Genomic DNA, 18,404 nt, shown 5'->3' with positions numbered 1-18,404 from the left:
AAAAATTAAACAATATAACCATGCTTTGGTTATGATGTCAAATATTTTGATGTGGATAACCACGCTGTTTTAATGGTCAAATGCTTGCATATGTAAAGTTTCCAGCATGCTTCGTGCCCATATAGAAACATTAAACAATATATATAACCATGCTTTGGTTATGATGTCAAATATTTTGAAATTGATAACCATGCTGTCTTAATGGTGAAATGCTTGTCATATGTAAAGTTGCAAGCATGTTTCATGCCCATATTATAGAAACATTAAACAATATTACCATACTTTGGTTATGATGTCAAATATTTTGATATTGATAACCGCGCTGTTTTAATGGTCAAATGCTTGTCCTATGTAAAGTTTCCAGCATGTTTGGTGCTCATATACAAACCTTAAACAATATAACCATACTTTGGTTATGATGTCAAATATTTTTATATGGATAACCACGCTGTTTTAATGGTTAAATGCTTGTCCTATGTAAAGTTTCCAGCATGTTTGGCGCTCATATACAACATTAAAAAATATAACCATGCTTTATCAGGTCAAATATTTTGACATGGGTCACCATGCACGCTGTTTTAATGGTCAAATGGTGCGACGAATATATTTTCATTATGACTTTGAAAAGGGATTTAGGTAGGAATAAATAAATGTAGCTTTTAACACAAAGCGCTAATGCTCTAGTAGCTAATCCTTGAAGAACTTTCTTTTTTATGGTAATTGCAATTTGCAGACATGCGTCGTGCATGTGCGTGTACTATCTTTAATTATCTACGTTTGTGATGTGTGCACGTGGTTATTTCCCCACTATGTGCACTAGTACTATTGCATTAAATCAACAAAATTTTAAATGTTCTTTATTCACTTAATTTCTTAACTAAATCAATCTGTTTAGCTTATATTATACGGTTACTAAACATACTTAAACGCTGTGATATATACTAAGCTTTCGGCTTTTGGAGTCGCATCCACTGCGTGACACACCAATCTATTGGTTCTCGCTGTCTTGTCCTGTTTCGAGGAAAGAGGCTCCTCTTGCAAGTTTGTCTATGGCGCCGTAGTTTTTAGTTTCTCGCATGTCTTAAGCGGAAGGATTGAATTATGAAAGGAATGTTTTTCATTATGAACTTGAAAAAAGGTTTAAGTAAAATAAAAATAACGTCAGTTATCCCAAGAGCAAATAGTCTAGAGGTCACGAGAATAGTCTCGCAACTTTCATGTTGATGGTTCGAATTCTGGGTGGTGAAAGTGTTTTATCATGACGTAAAATTTGGGTAAGTTAGAAAAATATAGCTGTTGATTTCAAGATCTGTTGGCCGAGTGGCAAAGACAATCGTCGCGTAACTCGCGTTATTACGTCGCGAGCTCCCATGAATACATGAATGATGCCTTCCCTCAATTATCGATGCTAACTACGCCACTGCCACGTGGAATTTCTTGGCAACAATAAGGAGTGAGTAATGATTCTAAGGTTTAGCACTAATATCTGGAGTGGTGAATTGAAAATTCGCTGTTACTAAGTGGCGATTAGAGACATTCAAATAACTTCTCCATTTCTTTTAAAGTTTATAATTTTTTCACTATGTGGTTAACAAGAAACGTCAAGTAGTTCGACGACGAAGATTCACAGTCGTTCTTGGTCTTCACAACAGATCTCAGGAGAACGAGACTCAAGTTAAAGAGATGCACATTGGTCAGATATTCGAGCATAGGGATTATAATCCAACCACCTTCCAGGCTGATCTTGCCTTACTACGACTGACCCATCCAGTTATTTCTGCACATCATTTACGAAATTTACAATATATAATATTGGGAGTTAACGCTTACTTGTGGGGGCGTCACAAGTATTTATAGTCACAACCAAGCCAGTTGATAACACAATCATTGTTTTTTCCTTTAGAATTTAAGTTGAAAGTAAGAAGTAGATCATCAAGTTGGTACGAACTCATTTAAACATTTGAACTCCAATCATGCAAACATGCTTTTCTGCCTGGGAAAAATGTGCTGAAAAGGTCATTTCACACGAAAATTTATTGTCGCAATCACGGTATCTCCCGTAGTGCTTTTGTAGAGTCGATCAAAGTAGCGCGGGGAATTATTTCATTTAGACTTGCTCTGCGAACATTTTATACTCCCTATTTTACGAATAGGACATCGCTGAATTTAATATTGGGGGATACATATTGTATAAAACGTCACATAAATTGAGGTTTGTTTTGCATACACGTTCAAACTTGTTTTGCTGAATACATTAGACGGTGACGGATGACCTTGTAGACTAAGTCGTTGTTATTACAGTCGAAATACGAGTGACATTCAGAAGCAACGTATTACATTTTTGCAAAATGTTTCTTAAAAATATAATTCAAAGTTTTATACTGCATACTGTATGCAGTTTAGGTATGTGCATTACAGGGTAAAGGTTAGAGTTATAAGCACTCGTGCAGAGCCTAGTTTGATCAGTGCATGGAATGTCATTAAGACATCCTGAAGATAGGTATGCAATTCGAAAAATAATTGCACAAAACGATCATACAAAATGACGTCTGCACGTTTTGAGATACTTGTTAATAATTTTGTGGCATGCATTTCACAGCATTCACTGATTGTGTGGGCGTGAGACGATTTTATTCATTTTGGAAAGTTTATCTTTTTCAAAAAATAATGCAGCCATTACAATCATGACACTTGAAATAAATGAGTGGCGAAAAATACGAATTACTTCGTAGGTATTTGAAGGCATTATATATATCTTGCACAGAACAACAAGACCAGTAGACCGCAGAATCAGCATGATAAATTTCTTGTTATATATTATAATCTTCCTCGTTTAGAAGATGAGTTAAAAACTGAAGAATATACCATCAAGTTGGTGAGCAATTGATTAATCTATTTGGGTATGTTTTATTAGTTTTGACGCGTGATTCTATGAAACACGATTCTTTGAAATATGACATTCAGAAGCAACGCGTAAAATCAAACTATTCGTCACCCACGCAATAGATGGCGTATGTTGAAATTTTAGTTTATTTAGTATATTAACTTATTTACAAGTTCTCAGTTTTAATAAAACTACCACCGCACTATAAAAGATGCGCCAAATCAAACATAATTGCGGTAAAACGATCGCACGAAATGACGCATGTTTTAAGATACACAAATGATGATAACGTTTTATTTTAAAACTAGTTATTTGTGGAATGCATGTCTTTAGTGAACATGTAAATTACGTCATTTTAAGAGTAGAGTTGTAACATCATTCACTGATTGTGTGAGTGTAAGTCGATTTTATTCACTTTGGATCAGTTCATCTCCTTTTTGCTAAATGTAACGCATATCCATTACACTCACATAACATGAAATAAGTGAGTGGTACAAATTCGCTTGGTAAGTATTTTAAAACAACCATTATCTTGCACACATCAACAAGACCAGTAGACCGCATAATCAGCATGATATAAATTTCATGTTATAATCTTTCTCGTTTAGAATATGATTTGAAAAGTGAAGAATATATCATCAAGTTGGTGAGTGCTTCACAAACCTATGAGAGCTGGCAATTATTTTATTAGTTTTGATGCATGATTCTTTGAGATACGACATTCAGAAGCAAGGTATAAAATCAGCACCCACGCAATAGATGGCGTATGTTGAAATTCATGCTTCAGAATAATTGTCTGTCGTATCACGATCAGTTTTGCCGTCCGTTCATTTTCTCTCTTATATTTACACATTCTTGTTGAATTGATTTTATTACGTCTCTTTTGAATGCAATATGGAAAACCAAAAAGGAAATTCCTTTTTTCAATTGGTCGCAAGATAGGCAAGTTATTTGCACTCTATGAGTGCTGTGTGAGAGAAGTTCGCCAAATTTATCTTGTTTTCGAACGAAAACATAACAATTATAATTGCATCATGAAATACGCTACATACTTGCTTAGTAAGCCCTTTCAAAACAACCATTATCTTGCACACAACACAATACCAGTAGACCGCATAATCAGCGTGATATAAATTTCCTGTTGTGATTGATCTTTCGTTTTTAGAATATGAGTTTTAAAAAGTGAAGAATATATCATCAAGTTGGTGAGTACTTCACAAACCTCTAAGAATATGGCGCATGTTGAAATTCATGCTTTAGAATAATTGTCTGTCTTATCACAATAATTTTTGACATCTGTTTACTCTCTTATATTGAGACATTGCTCGTGTCTATCTTCTGTTACAGACAATTTTTTAAATTGATATTATTCATTATTTTTATTGAACGCAGTATTGAAGTCGAAAGGGAAATTCCCAAACTCTCAATTTATTAATCAACCATGGTACAGCTGATTCTTAGCTTGAACCGCAGTTAAAAACGTTTTTCAATTTTAGCGAGCAGAAATGTCCGGTATACCATGGGAAAGCGAGGAAAGACAAAACTTCATTCGAGCAGACTACATTGTCAGTGACGTTGTGAGGAAGGAATTAAGAAGTTTCTTTATTCAGGAATGGAACAAGGCTTCTCTCGGAGCATGGGATGACACAAACGTAAGTGGTAGCAAGTTCTTTAATCTGGAGGCATCACGAGCAAGACCAAATAAGTCAATGCTTCAATCCAAATTTAATCATGGAAATTCAAATGATTGGGATTGTACTGTACTTTTTGATGCAATTCTTTATTCCAACTCGATTGGTGCAAACCTTATTCCAACGCAAAAAACTGAAATCGATAATCTGAGAAAACTGCGAAATGAAATAACTCATAAACCTGAAAAAACGCTGGATGATGCCGACTTTCAAACCAAGACAACAGACGTTATAAATGCATTGAATGCATTAGGACTGTCAAGCAGCGAAGTCGTTCGAATTAAAAATCTCTATAAATCCTTCCAAATTCTACCTCCCAAGCCATCTCATGAAGTCGTGTCTCGTTCTGACAAGATACACGAGATAAGAGAAGATCTTGAAAAGTTGCGCAGCGATAACGATGGCAAACTTACATATTTTTACATCTCTGGGAATCCTGGAAGTGGAAAATCTCAACTCGCCAGACAAGTTTGTGAAGATATTTGCGAAGATGTTCATGCGAAGGACGAAGCAATGTTTGCAATGACATTAAACGGAAAAGATTTAGATTCTCTTTTATATTCCTATGAAGTTTTTTGTCGTAAGCTAAATTGCAACGAAAGCGTATTAAAAGATCTTTTGAGCTCTTCTAAACCAAAAGATGGGAAAATCAAAGATTTGAGATTGCAAATATCCAACAGAATCAAGCATTGGAAGAAGTGGTGGATTATCGTCGACAATGTGGAAAATCTCGAGCTCATTTTCCCACTATTGCCTCTGATGGGCGACGATGTTTGGAATAACGGTCAAATCATAGTGACGACACAAAACACAAATGCAGTTCCTTCCGACAGCTTGTCAAGTAAACATATTTCACTTAGTCTCGGTATGAATAACAAAAAAAGTCGCGAGCTTCTTGCCCTGTTGTCAAAAACTGAAGTCAATGATTCATTATTAGATGAGGTGGCAGAGAAGTTAGATCATCAACCACTGGCAATGGCTTCGGCAGCCGTGTATATGAGACAAGCCAACGAGTGTCATCAAGACTTTTCGTGGCCAGATTATTTAGAAAAGCTTAAGAAAGGGAAAAGGGAATTAACAGAAGAGCGTCTCAAGCAGACAAATTCAGCAGCATATTCATCCACCATGAGTGCAGCTGTGCTTTTAGCTGTTACAAAATGTGCGGAAAAAAACAAAATTCTTGAAGACGCGTTCAACCTTTTCTCTTTGATATCGTTTGAACCACTGCCACTTGATCTTGTTGTGAAATACGTTCAGCAGAAAGAAGAGTTGGATGCCGAGGATATTATACTTACAATAACACACTGCTCGTTGTTTGTTCATGTTGGGAATAAAGACGGTGATATACGCCTGCATCGTGTTGTCCACGAGGTGATCAAATTGATTTTTCCTTTAAAAGAACATATTAACTACGACATTTCACCCGAAAATGAAATTTCAAATAAAAGTGGAACTATAAAAAGAGTAATTCACAGCGTTGTGAAAACAATGTATTCCTTCAAGAATAGGAAAGATATAATTAAAATGATTCCACATTTGAAAGTATTTCACACAGAAATTAACAGATTGTTTCCGAATCAAGCGTTATTTTTTGATGAGCACAGGCTTTGATAAAACTGAAATGATTGGAGTGTATAGGTTTTTTGGGAAAAAACTTTTTTATTTTTCTGAGTTCAAAATGTCGATGGATTTTTTTCAACAGGAACTGAAAAATAAATTAGAACTATTAGGCGAAAATCATGTTCTTACAGCTTGTGCTTACGAAAACCTGGGTTGTGTGTGTCACAATAAAGGTGATTTCGAACAGGCCAATGACTACCATCAGCGGGCCCTGAAGATTCGATTAGAACAATTAGGGGAGAACCATATTGACTTAGCTGCGTCTTACAACAACCTGGGTAATGTGTGTTCTGATAAAGGTGATTTGGAACAGGCCAATGATTATCATCAGCGGGCGCTGAAGATTCAATTAGAACAATTAGGAGAGAACAATATTGACGTGGCTAATTCTTACAACAACCTGGGTAATATGTGTTCTGATAAAGGTGACCTGGAACAGGCCAGTGATTATCATCAGCGGGCGCTGAAGATTAAATTAGAACAATTAGGAGAGAACCATATTTACATAGCTAATTCTTACAACAACTGGGTAATGTGTTTTATCGTAAAGGTGATCTGGAACAGGCTAGTGATTATATCAGCGGGCACTGAAGATTCAATTAGAACAATTAGGAGAGAGCATATTGACGTAGCTAAATTTACAACAACCTGGGTGTTGTGCGTTCTGATAAAGGTGATTTGGAACAGGCCAATGATTACCATAAGCGGGCACTGAAGATTCGATTAGAACAATTAGGAGAGAAGCAATTTGACGTTGCTACGTCTTACACAACTGGGTGTTGTGTTTTATCGTAAAGGTGATCTGGAGCAGGCCAGTGATTATCATCAGCGGGCGCTGAAGATTCAATTAGAACAATTAGGAGAGAACCATATTGACGTTGCTAATTCTTATAACACCTGGGTAATGTGTTTATCGTAAAGGTGATCTGGAACAGGCCAGTGATTATCATCAGCGGGCGCTGAAGATTCAATTAGAACAATTAGGAGAGAACTACATATTGACGTAGCTGGCTTAGCTACGTCAGCTGCCAGCTGGGCGCTGTGTGTTTTAATCAAGGCGATCTAGAGAAAGCTGAAGAAATATCATCATTGGGCTATGGACATTATATTGCAACGATTTGGTCGGACTTTAATGCAAGAATTTATACAAATTTTTGTAAATTCACTTGAAATACCTCTGGATTAAGAATATAAAGATTTCGGAATCTGCAATAATTTAAAATTCAATGGAATTAATTTACTAATTGTTTGCATTAATTAGAGCCATTGATTATTTTTAAACATCAGGTTTCGAATCATAAAGCTGTCTATATAAATAGAGGCGTCGGGACCCGGGGGTACAGGGCATGCACCCCCGTTAATTTTTCAAATGATTAAAAGTGCCCTTTAACCAGCATATTTAACAATTAACCACCTTTATAGATGTTTTAGGGGCTGTTTACATGAGCCCAGTTACCCGAGATTCAACGAAGCGTGAGAGGACTTTGAGGTATTGAAATAAATTTTTATGACACCAAACAAGCACATGCTATTGTTGTGGTGATTATACGAATGCCAGGATCATGTTATCTGCTCATTTCAATACCTCAAAATCATCTCATGCTTCGTTGAATTTCGGGTAACCGGGCTCATGCAAACAGCCCCTTAGCTGCCCTTTTCTTGCCCAAAAGTGCCCCTTGACCCTTGCACCCACTCCCAACTTTGAGTTGTTTCCTACTCCCTTGTATAATAAAATTACTGATTTTGTTCAACCAATTCTGAAGTTATGGATTTATCAATATCAGCAAATATCAGAATAACGTTGCTGTTCAGCCCGGTTACCTTATTGATATCGCAGCAGTGTCCGAGAAAATTTCGGCGAATGTGATCGCAGAGACGTCGCTTTAAGTCTTAACTATTATTTGAGTTAGTGGTTTGTAAATCCAAAGATTCGTTGGTCACTTTGCCCAGGTATTTTAAATAAATATATTCTCTTCGCCTAATTATAAATTATTTAGGATAAGTTATTTAATTTGAGCTTAATAGTTTGATCGCTGGAAAAAGATGATTTTAATTTCAGGAATACGAACAAGTCATTTAATTTTGTTGATGACGGCAGACTTAGATTAGTCAAAATAAACCCAATCATATATATAACATAATTATATAACCTTCTTCAGAGTATTAGGAGCAGATATATTAGCTAAATATCACCACCAACGCAACACATGGCGTGTGATGAAATTTATGTTTCATGCTTCAGAGTAATTTTCCTCTGTAATGCAAACAGTTTTGTCGTCAGTTTATTTTCTGTTTTATATCGAGACATCGCTCGTTTCTATCTTCTGATACACACAAGTTTGTTAACTTAATATTTTTTTGTTTTTACGTTTCATTTCATTTGAATGCAATATAGAGGAAAACAGGGAATTCCCCTGTCAATTAGTTGCTTACATGGCAAGTTATTCGAATTCGTTGAGTGTCGTGTAAGAGAAGTTTCCTCGATTTCATCGTCTTTTTCGAACTAAAATGTAACAATTATAATCGCAATATGAAATGAATGGTGAAAACTGCAAATTCGCTTGGTAAGTATTTCGAAACAACCATTATCTTGCACACAACGCCAGCATATAAAGGCAGCAGACCGAATAATCAGCATGATATAAATTTCAGTCAGCTTGATATAAAATATGAATTTTATCATAATTAATCTTTCTTGTTTAGAATATAAGTTAAAAAGTGAAGAATATTTCATCAAGTTGGTGAGTATACTGCATAAACCTGTAGGAATACTGATGTTTTATTAGTTTTGATGCATGATTCTTTGAGATTTGACATTCAAAATCAAACTATCCACCAACCACACAATAGAAAGCGTATGTTGAAATTCATGCTTCAGAATAATTGTCTGTTAATAATTGTTTTGTCTTCTGTCTATTTTCCCTCTTTATCGAGACATTGCTGGTGTTAATGTGTTTCTGTTACCCACAAGTTGATTAAATTCTTATTTGTCACTGTCATTTTTATTGAATGCAATATCAAAAGCAAAAGGGAAATACCTCAACTGTCAATTTATCACACAACCATGGTACTGTTCTTGCCTTCTTGTGTTTGGGCAAAAAAACAAGCAGTTGGAGTAGCAAAAGCTATTGCGAAGGTTTGAGAAACACGATACAGGATTTTAAAGACATTTATGTCTTTTATTTCATTCGAATGCAATATCAAAAGTGGGGAATTTCCCTTTCAGTTAGTTTCCTGTTTGCATACACAAAAGCTTTCAAGGTAGCATATATAACAAAATTCGTCTCGTTTTCGTATTCAGATGAAATAGACGAATTGAGTCATTGACAATCGCTTCTCAACTTCTGATAATGTAGACCTCGCTTACGAGTTATGTGAATATCTTGGCTGGTAAAGAAACTACGTAAACTTCATCGTGAACAAAAATGAAACATTTGAAATAATATCGAGGTCTGTACTAGTATTGTGTTGATTGTTTTGGTCATGTCTCGATATGTAGACGACAGATCAAATTCTTTGAAAAATATTTTGCAACTCAGATCAGTTTGTCTAAAGTTTTTACTGCCCCCATGATTTTCGTGAAGCGTTTATTTCCGTCCTTATCACGGGATTAAATTATTTTCGGTGCGTGAAATGGGGAATTCAAATATTAACGAGAGCCGGTAATGTTTAAATCTAAGCGGCGGATTTCGTGAATTCTTTTGCGAAATAGCGTGATTACGTGATACAAGCTGCTCCAAAAATGGCTTGATCCCACAGAAAATATCTCAAAAGTGTTTTTTGGACCCTTTCTGACTTTCTATTCATGTTTGATGTTGTCATTTATTTTGTCGAATTCAATTAGGCATGCTCTCTTTTAGCCTCGGCGTGAACGTGAATTTTATTCCTGTTTTTACGTGACGCGTTATTTCGATTATTTTGGGGCGTGAATGCGTGAATTCGTATGGCTCTTGAGGACCCTTTCAAGGCTAAAAAGCCGGGCTAATTTTTTGTTTATTTTCAAACAAAACACAAAGTAATGCCTGATCATATAAATAGCGTGTGTTGATAAAATAAAACTAGCGCATATTCCGCACCCTTGTTTGAAGTCGCGGAAAACACTTAGCTTGTCACATGATGGTCGAATTATGTGGGCAAGACGACGGCATCTATATTCAATACCTTTAGAATTTGTGGGACATAGTTATTTGTTTGTTGGGCAGTTTTGATTACCAGAGAGCGATATGGGAAGTGTGTACTTGAACTATATTTTAAAACCTAATTATAACTATCATATTTATGGCTTTAAATGAGCGACTATAGAACTACAATCCTGGAAAAAAATTGTAGACTTTTTTTTGCGTCACGTTTCCCCATCCCCCCCCCCGTATACAATATTTACGCGAAATATCTCGGCAAATGACTTTATTTCACTCAAAATTGCTCCTCGGGGATTTGTGATGCACAAATGATGCCGGATAACGTTTGTTTCAAAACTTGTTATTTGTGGAATGCATGGCTTTAGTGAACATGTAAATTACATCATTGTAAGAGCAGAGTTATCACATCGTGGTATTTTACCGTACAGACCGAACAGTCGAAGTTAGTAAGTTTTTTATTATATGGCATATTTCATGCAGACATTGTAATGATTAATTCTTTATGAGTAATTTTAATGATCAATCTCATCCGGGCACACGACACCAAAACATCGGCCTAAAGTGAAAAAAAAACGCTCTATTTTGTAAAATATAAATTTATTATTTTTATTTCAAATTCATTATTTTCCGTTTAAGAATTTAATCTGTTTTTCAGTTTAAATTTAGTTAGTTTTTGCCGTGAGTTTCGCCTTGTTTTCACAGGGCAATAAGAATTGCGTATTGCCCGTGGGCAATACGGGGAAATCCGGACCTGTCAGCAGCCAATCAAATTGCAGAATTAACCAAAACAAGCGCTTGCCATATAATAATACTCCTTATTACCTGAAACATGTAAACTTTGGGTGATAGAGAGAAAGAATATATTCACCTTCACGATATTTTTCTATTCGCATAGCGGCATTAATCTGTGAGTGTCATAAAGTAGGCAGAATGTGTATGTTTTTCATTTTAAATATTTGACCGGAATTTCGGGTACAAGATCTGATTATCAGTGATTTTCAATCCAAATCTCAAACAGAGTCGTGCTGAGCCCAAATGAAATGTACAACAGATATACAATGACGCTTGTTTTAAGATGCATATTTGACGGATGATGGTACAACGTTTCTTTTAAAAATTGTTATTTGTGGAACTTGGCTCAAACCTCGATTACTTTAAGTAGTTACTATAACATGATTTCAGTCAACTTACTAAAACTCATTACCAAAGGAGAAGCTTTGTGTATAAATAAATAGATTTGTGGATTAGAGGGCGAACTGATATTCGTTTCGTTTTGTTGGTGATGGCAGATTTAGATTGTCAAATGAAAACACAACCATATCTGCAATATTTTCTTTATTTCACATAGTATACAACATTGCGTAAAACGATCGCAAGAAATAACGCCTAAGGGGCTGTTTACATGAGCCCGGTTACCCGAGTTTCAACGAAGCGTGAGAGGACTTTGAAGTATTGAAATAAGTCTTTATGACACAAAACAAGCACATGCTATTGTTAAGGTGATTATACGACTGCCAGGACAATGTCATCTGCTCATTTCAATACCTCAACATCATCTCACGCTTCGTTGAATCTCGGGTAACCGGGCTCATGTAAACAGCCTCTAAATGTTTTGAGATACACAAATGATGATAACATTTGTTTCAAAACTTGTTATTTGTAGAATGCATGGCTTGAGTGAACATGTAAATTACGTCATTGTAAGAGCAGAGTTGTCACATCATTCACTGATTGTGTGAGTGTGAGACGATTTTATTCACTTTGGACCAGTCCTCTTTTTTCCTAAATGTAATGCTTACCCATTACACTCACATAACATCAAATAAACGAATGATGAAAACTACACATTCGCTTGGTATAAATATTTTAAAACAACCATTATCTTGCACAAAACAACAAGACCAGTAGACGGCATAATCAGCATGATATAAATTTCATGTTACAATTCATCAGTTCTTTCTTTATCGTTTAGAATACGAGTAAAAAAGTGAAGAATATAATTATATCATCAAGTTGGTGAGTACTTCATAAACCTATGAGAGCTTGCAATTGTTTTATTAGTTTTTGACGCATGTTTCTTTGAGATATGACGATCAGAAGAAACGTATAAAATCAAACTATTTACCACACACGCAATAGCCAATACATCGCGTATGTTGAAATTCATGCTTCAAAATAATTATCAGCCGAATCACGATGAGTTTTGTCTTCAGTTTATTTTCTCTCTTATATTTACACATTGCTCGTGTCTAACTTCTGTTACACACAAGTTTGTTGAATTGATTTTATAACATCTCATTTCCTTTGAATGCAACACAGAAACCAAAACAGAAATTCCCTTTTTAATTAGGCCGTTATAAGGCAAGTTACTCGAACTAAGAAGAGTGAGAGAGGTTTCGGCAATTTGATCTTTTTTCGAACTAAAAAATAACAATTATAATTGCGTAGTAAAAATGAGTGGTGAAAACTACATACTTGCTTAGTAAATCCTTTAAAAATAACGATTATCTTTCACACAACAACAATACCAGTAAACCGCATAATCATGCAGCGTGGTATAAATTTCATGTTGTGATTGATCATTCGTTTTTAGAATATGAGTTTTAAAAAGTAAAGAATATATCATCACATTGGTGAGTACTTCACAAAACTATAAGAAAATGGCGTATGTTGAAATTCATGCTTCAGGATAATTGTCTGTCTCAAAACAATCATTTTTGTCATCTGTTGACTTTCTCTCTTTTATTGAGACATTGCTCGTGTCTATCTTCCGTTACAGACAAGTTTTTTAAATTGATATTATTCATTATTTTTATTCAACGCAATATTGTAGCCGAAAAGGAACTTGCGAAACTCTCAATTTATTAATCAACCATATATAGTACAGCTGATTTTTAGCTTGAATCGCATTTAAAAACGTTCTTCAATTTTTAGCAGCCAAGAATGTCCGGTATACCATGGGAAAGCGAGGAAAGACAAAACTACATTCGAGCAGACTACATTGTCAGTGATGTTGTGAGGAAGGAATTAAGGAATTTCTTTATTCAGGAATGGAACAAACGTTACCAGGCTTCTCGTGGAGCATGGGATGACACAAACGTAAGTGGTAGTCACTTGTTTAATCTCGAGAAATCAAGAGCAAGAGGAATTAAACCAATGCTTCAGTCCAAATTTAAGCATGGAGATACAAATGATTGGGATTGTACTGCACTTTTTGGTGCAATTCTTTTTTCCAAATCGATTGGTGCAAGCCTTAATCCAACGCAAAAAACTGAAATCGATAATCTGAGAAAACTACGAAATGAAATAACTCATAAACCTGAAAAAACGCTGGATGATGCCGACTTTCAAACTAAGACAACAGACGTTATAAATGCATTGAGTGCATTAGGACTGACAAGCAACGAAGTTGTTCGAATTAAAAACCTCTATAAATCCTTCCAAATTCTACCTCCCAAGCCAACTCATGAAGTCGTGTCTCGTTCTGACAAGATACACGAGATAAGAGAGGATCTTGAAAAGTTGCGCAGCGATAACGACGGCAAACTTACATATTTTTACATCTCTGGAAATCCCGGAAGTGGAAAATCTCAACTCGCCAGAAAAGTTTGTGAAGATATTTGCGAAGATGCTCATGTGAAGGACGAAGCAATGTTTGTAATGACATTGAACGGAAAAGATTTAGATTCTCTTTTATATTCATATGAAGATTTTTGTCGTAAGCTAAATTGCAACCAAAGCGTGTTACAAAATCTTTCGAGCTCTTCTAAAGCAAAATATGAGAAAATTAAAGATTTAAGATTACAAATATCCAACAGAATTAAGAGTTGGAAGCAGTGGTGGATTATCGTCGACAACGTTGAAAATTTCGAGCTCATTGCCCCACTACTGCCTCTGATGGGCGGCGATGTTTGGAATAACGGCCAAATCATAGTGACGACACAGAACACAAATGCAGTTCCTTCCGACAGCCTGTCAAGTAAACATATTTCACTTTGTCTCGGTATGACTGACCAAGAATGTCGCGAGCTTCTTGCCCTGTTATCAAGAACAGACGTCAATGATCCATTACTATATGAGGTGGCAGAGAAGTTAGATCGTCAACCGTTGGCATTGGCCGCTGCAGCCGTGTATATGAGACAAGTCAACGAGATTCGTTCAGATTTTTCATGGCCAGATTATTTAGAAAAGCTTAAAAGAGGAAGAAGAGAATTCACCGAAAAACGTCTGAAGCAGACAAATTCAGCAGCATATTCATCCACCATGAGTGCCGCTGTGCTTTTAGCTGTTACAAAATGTCAGGAAGAAAACACAATTCTTGAACACGCATTCAACCTTTTCTCTTTGATATCATTTGAACCACTACCACTTGATCTTGTTGTGAAATACGTTCAGCAGGAAGAAGAAGAGTTGGATGCCGAGGATATCATTCTTCCAATAAAACACTGCTCATTGTTTGTTCATGTGGGAAATAAGGGGGGAGACATCCGTCTTCATCGTGTTGTCCATGATGTGATCAAATTGCTTTGTCTTTCGAAAAAAACTGACATTGGCAATTCATCAAAAGATAAAATATCAAATGAAGGGCAAAATATAAGAAAAGTAATTCACGACGTTACAAGAACATTGTATTCTTTCAAAGATAGGAAAGATAAGATGAAAATAATTTCACATTTAAAATCATTATTCACAGAAATTAACAAATTGTTTCCAAATGAAGGGCTATCCTCAATGAGCTCAGCATTTGATGAAACTGAAATCCGGAAAATATTTTCTTTTTTTGGAGAAATTCTACACGACTTTTTCGAGTTTGACTTCTCGTTGAAAATTTTCCAGCAGAAATTGAAAATTGCATTACAGCAATTAGGACCAAAGAATATTGACGTTGCCTTTTGCTACACCAGTCTGGGTAATGTGTATCGTGATAAAGGTGATCTGGACCAAGCTTATGATTATTGTCAGCAGGGTCTGAAAATTATATTAGAACAATCAGGAGAGAAAATTTTTGACGTTGCTAGTTCGTACATCGCCTTTGGTAATGTGTGTAAAGTTAAAGGTAATTTTGAGCAAGCTAAAGATTATTATCAACGAGCACTGAATATTCTGTTGGAACAATTGGGGCCAAACCATGTTGATGTTGCTACTACATACCAAAATCTGGGTGTTGTGTGTAGTGATAAAGGTGATTTGGAGCAAGCTAAAGATTATTATCAACAAGTGGAGAAAATTCTATTAGAAAAATTAGAGCCAAATGATAGAAAATTTGCTAACTTATACACCAACCAGGCTAGTGTATATCTTAAGGAAGGTGATTTGGAGCAAGCTAATAATTATTTTCAAGCTGCCCTGAAAATTCTATTAGAACTATTAGGGCCAAATCATATTGATGTTGCTACCTTACACATGAACTTGGGTGTTGTGTGTAAAGTTAAAGGTGATTTGAAGCAAGCTAGTGATTATTACCAACGAGCGCTGAAAATTAAATTAGAATATTTAGGCCCAAATCATCATGTCGTTGCTGGCATATACAGCAACTTGGGTAATTTGTGTAAAGATAAAGGTGATTTGGAGCAAGCTAGTTATTATTATCAACAAACGCGGAAAATTCGGTTAGAACAATTGGGGCCAAACCATGTTGAACTTGCTAGTTCATACAACAACCTGGGTACTGTGTGTTATGCTAAAGGTGATTTTGAGCAAGCTGATAATTATTATCAACGAGCACTGGAAATTCAAATAGATCAATTGGGACCAAACCATGCTGACGTTGCTGCTTCATACAACAACTTGGGGCTTGTGTGTAAGGGTAAAGGTGATTTGGAGCAAGCTCGTGATTATTATCAACGAGCGCTGAAAATTCAGTTAGAACAGTTGGGGCCAAACCATGCTGACGTTGCCAATTCATACAACAACTTGGGGCGCCTTGTGTGTGAGAATGAAGGTGATTTGGAGCAAGCTAACGATTATTTTCAACAAGCGTTTAAAATTCAATTAGAAAAATTAGGGCCAAATCATATAACAATTGCCGACTTATACAACAACCTGGGTATTGTGTATCGTAAGAAAGGAAATTTGCAGCAAGCTAATAATTATTATAAACTAGCCCTGAAAATTCGATTAGAACAATTGGGGCCAAATCATAGAGATGTTGCTGATTTATACGAAAACTTGGGTAATATTTATAGGGATAAAGGTGATTTGGAGCAAGCTACGTATAAATTACGTATAAATTTGAAAGTGGTTTTTCAGCGCTTGTGTAAATAATAAAACTGTTTTTCTGCTCACTCTCGTGGTATATGACTAATGATATACGATTGCAAAATAACTGTTAAATATATCTCTCGCGTTGGGTCTGGTGTTTTATAGATGCACTTGCCAATGATCAAATAGTAGGGTAACTGGAACACTTATATATGCGGCCCAAATAATTTCTAATGAATCTACTCAACAGTTATTTTTTGCAATAATGTTTCGGGTAATATGAGTTTTCGGAAGGTTGATTTACCGCTATTAAAGCACCTGCAGAATTTTGATATTTTATATTTTACATCGGAAGACTCTTTGGTGCATAACAATGCTTTAGTTATGATGTCAAATATTTTGATGTCAAATATTTTGACATGGTTAACCACGCTGTTTTAATGGTCAAATGCTTGTCCAATTTAAAGTTTTTAGCATGTTTGGCGCTCATATACAAACATTAAACAATATAACCATGCTTTGGTTATGATGTCAAATATTTTGACATGGATAACCACGCCGTTTTTATGGTCAAATGCTTGTCCTATTTAAAGTTTCCAGCATGTTTGGCGCTCATATACAAACATTAAATAATATAACCATGCTTTGGTTATGATGTCAAATATTTTGACATGGATAACCACGCTGTTTTAATGGTCAAATGCTTGTCCTATGTAAAGTTTCCAGCATGTTTGGCGCTCATATACAAACTTTAAACAAAATAACCACGCTTTAGTTACGATGTCAAATATTTTGACATGGATAACCACGCTGTTTTAATGGTCAAATGCTTGTCCTATGTAAAGTTTCCAGCATGCTTGGCGCTCACATACAAACATTAAACAATATAACCATGCTTTAGTTATGATGTCACATATTTTGACATGGATAACCACGCTGTTTTAATGGTCAAATGCTTGTCCAATGTAAAGTTTCCAGCATGTTTGACGCTCATATTATACAAACATTAAATAATATTACTATGCTTTGGTTATGATGTCAAATATTTTGACATGGGTTTATACCCACGCTGTTTTAATGGTCAAATGCTTGTCCTATATAAAGTTGCAAGCATGTTTCGTGCTCATATAGAAACATTAAACAATATATATAGCCATGCTTTGGTTATGATGTCAAATATTTTGATGTGGATAACCACGCTGTTTTAATGGTCAAATGCTTGCATATGTAAAGTTTCCAGCATGCTTCGTGCCCATATAGAAACATTAAACAATATATATATAACCATGCTTTGGTTATGATGTCAAATATTTTGAAATTGATAACCACGCTGTCTTAATGGTGAAATGCTTGTCATATGTAAAGTTGCAAGCATGTTTCATGCCCATATTATAGAAACATTAAACAATACTACCATACTTTGGTTATGATGTCAAATATTTTGATATTGATAACCACGCTGTTTTAATGGTCAAATGCTTGTCCTATGTAAAGTTTCCAGCATGTTTGGTGCTCATATACAAACCTTAAACAATATAACCATACTTTGGTTATGATGTCAAATATTTTGATATGGATAACCACGATGTTTTAATGGTTAAATGCTTGTCCTATGTAAAGTTTCCAGCATGTTTGGCGCTCATATACAACATTAAAAAATATAACCATGCTTTATCAGGTCAAATATTTTGACATGGGTCACCATGCACGCTGTTTTAATGGTCAAATGCTGCGACGAATGTATTTTCATTATGACTTTGAAAAGGGATTTAGGTAGGAATAAATAAATGTAGCTTTTAACACAAAGCGCTGATGCTCTAGTAGCTAATCCTTGAAGAACTTTCTTTTTTATGGTAATTGCAATTTGCA

General features: G+C 35.4%; 1 protein-coding gene across 1 annotated transcript; it reads left to right on the top strand.

The window, feature by feature from the left end:
• Positions 1-1,820: 1,820 nt before the first annotated feature.
• Positions 1,821-16,598, top strand: LOC114538004. Its single transcript, XM_028559115.1, has 6 exons — positions 1,821-1,940; positions 2,838-2,900; positions 3,493-3,530; positions 4,050-4,089; positions 4,381-4,494; positions 13,383-16,598. The coding sequence occupies exons 5-6, from the start codon at positions 4,390-4,392 to the stop codon at positions 16,596-16,598; spliced, it is 3,321 nt and encodes a 1,106-aa protein (XP_028414916.1). The 5' UTR covers positions 1,821-1,940; positions 2,838-2,900; positions 3,493-3,530; positions 4,050-4,089; positions 4,381-4,389.
• Positions 16,599-18,404: the final 1,806 nt, after the last annotated feature.

The sequence above is a fragment of the Dendronephthya gigantea genome, unplaced genomic scaffold, assembly GCF_004324835.1.
Source record: "Dendronephthya gigantea isolate DGI-Jeju-01 unplaced genomic scaffold, DenGig_1.0 000172F, whole genome shotgun sequence".
Classification (NCBI taxonomy): domain Eukaryota; kingdom Metazoa; phylum Cnidaria; class Anthozoa; order Malacalcyonacea; family Nephtheidae; genus Dendronephthya; species Dendronephthya gigantea.
Note: the sequence above shows the minus strand (reverse complement) of the source record. Positions and strands in the feature narration are given on the sequence as shown.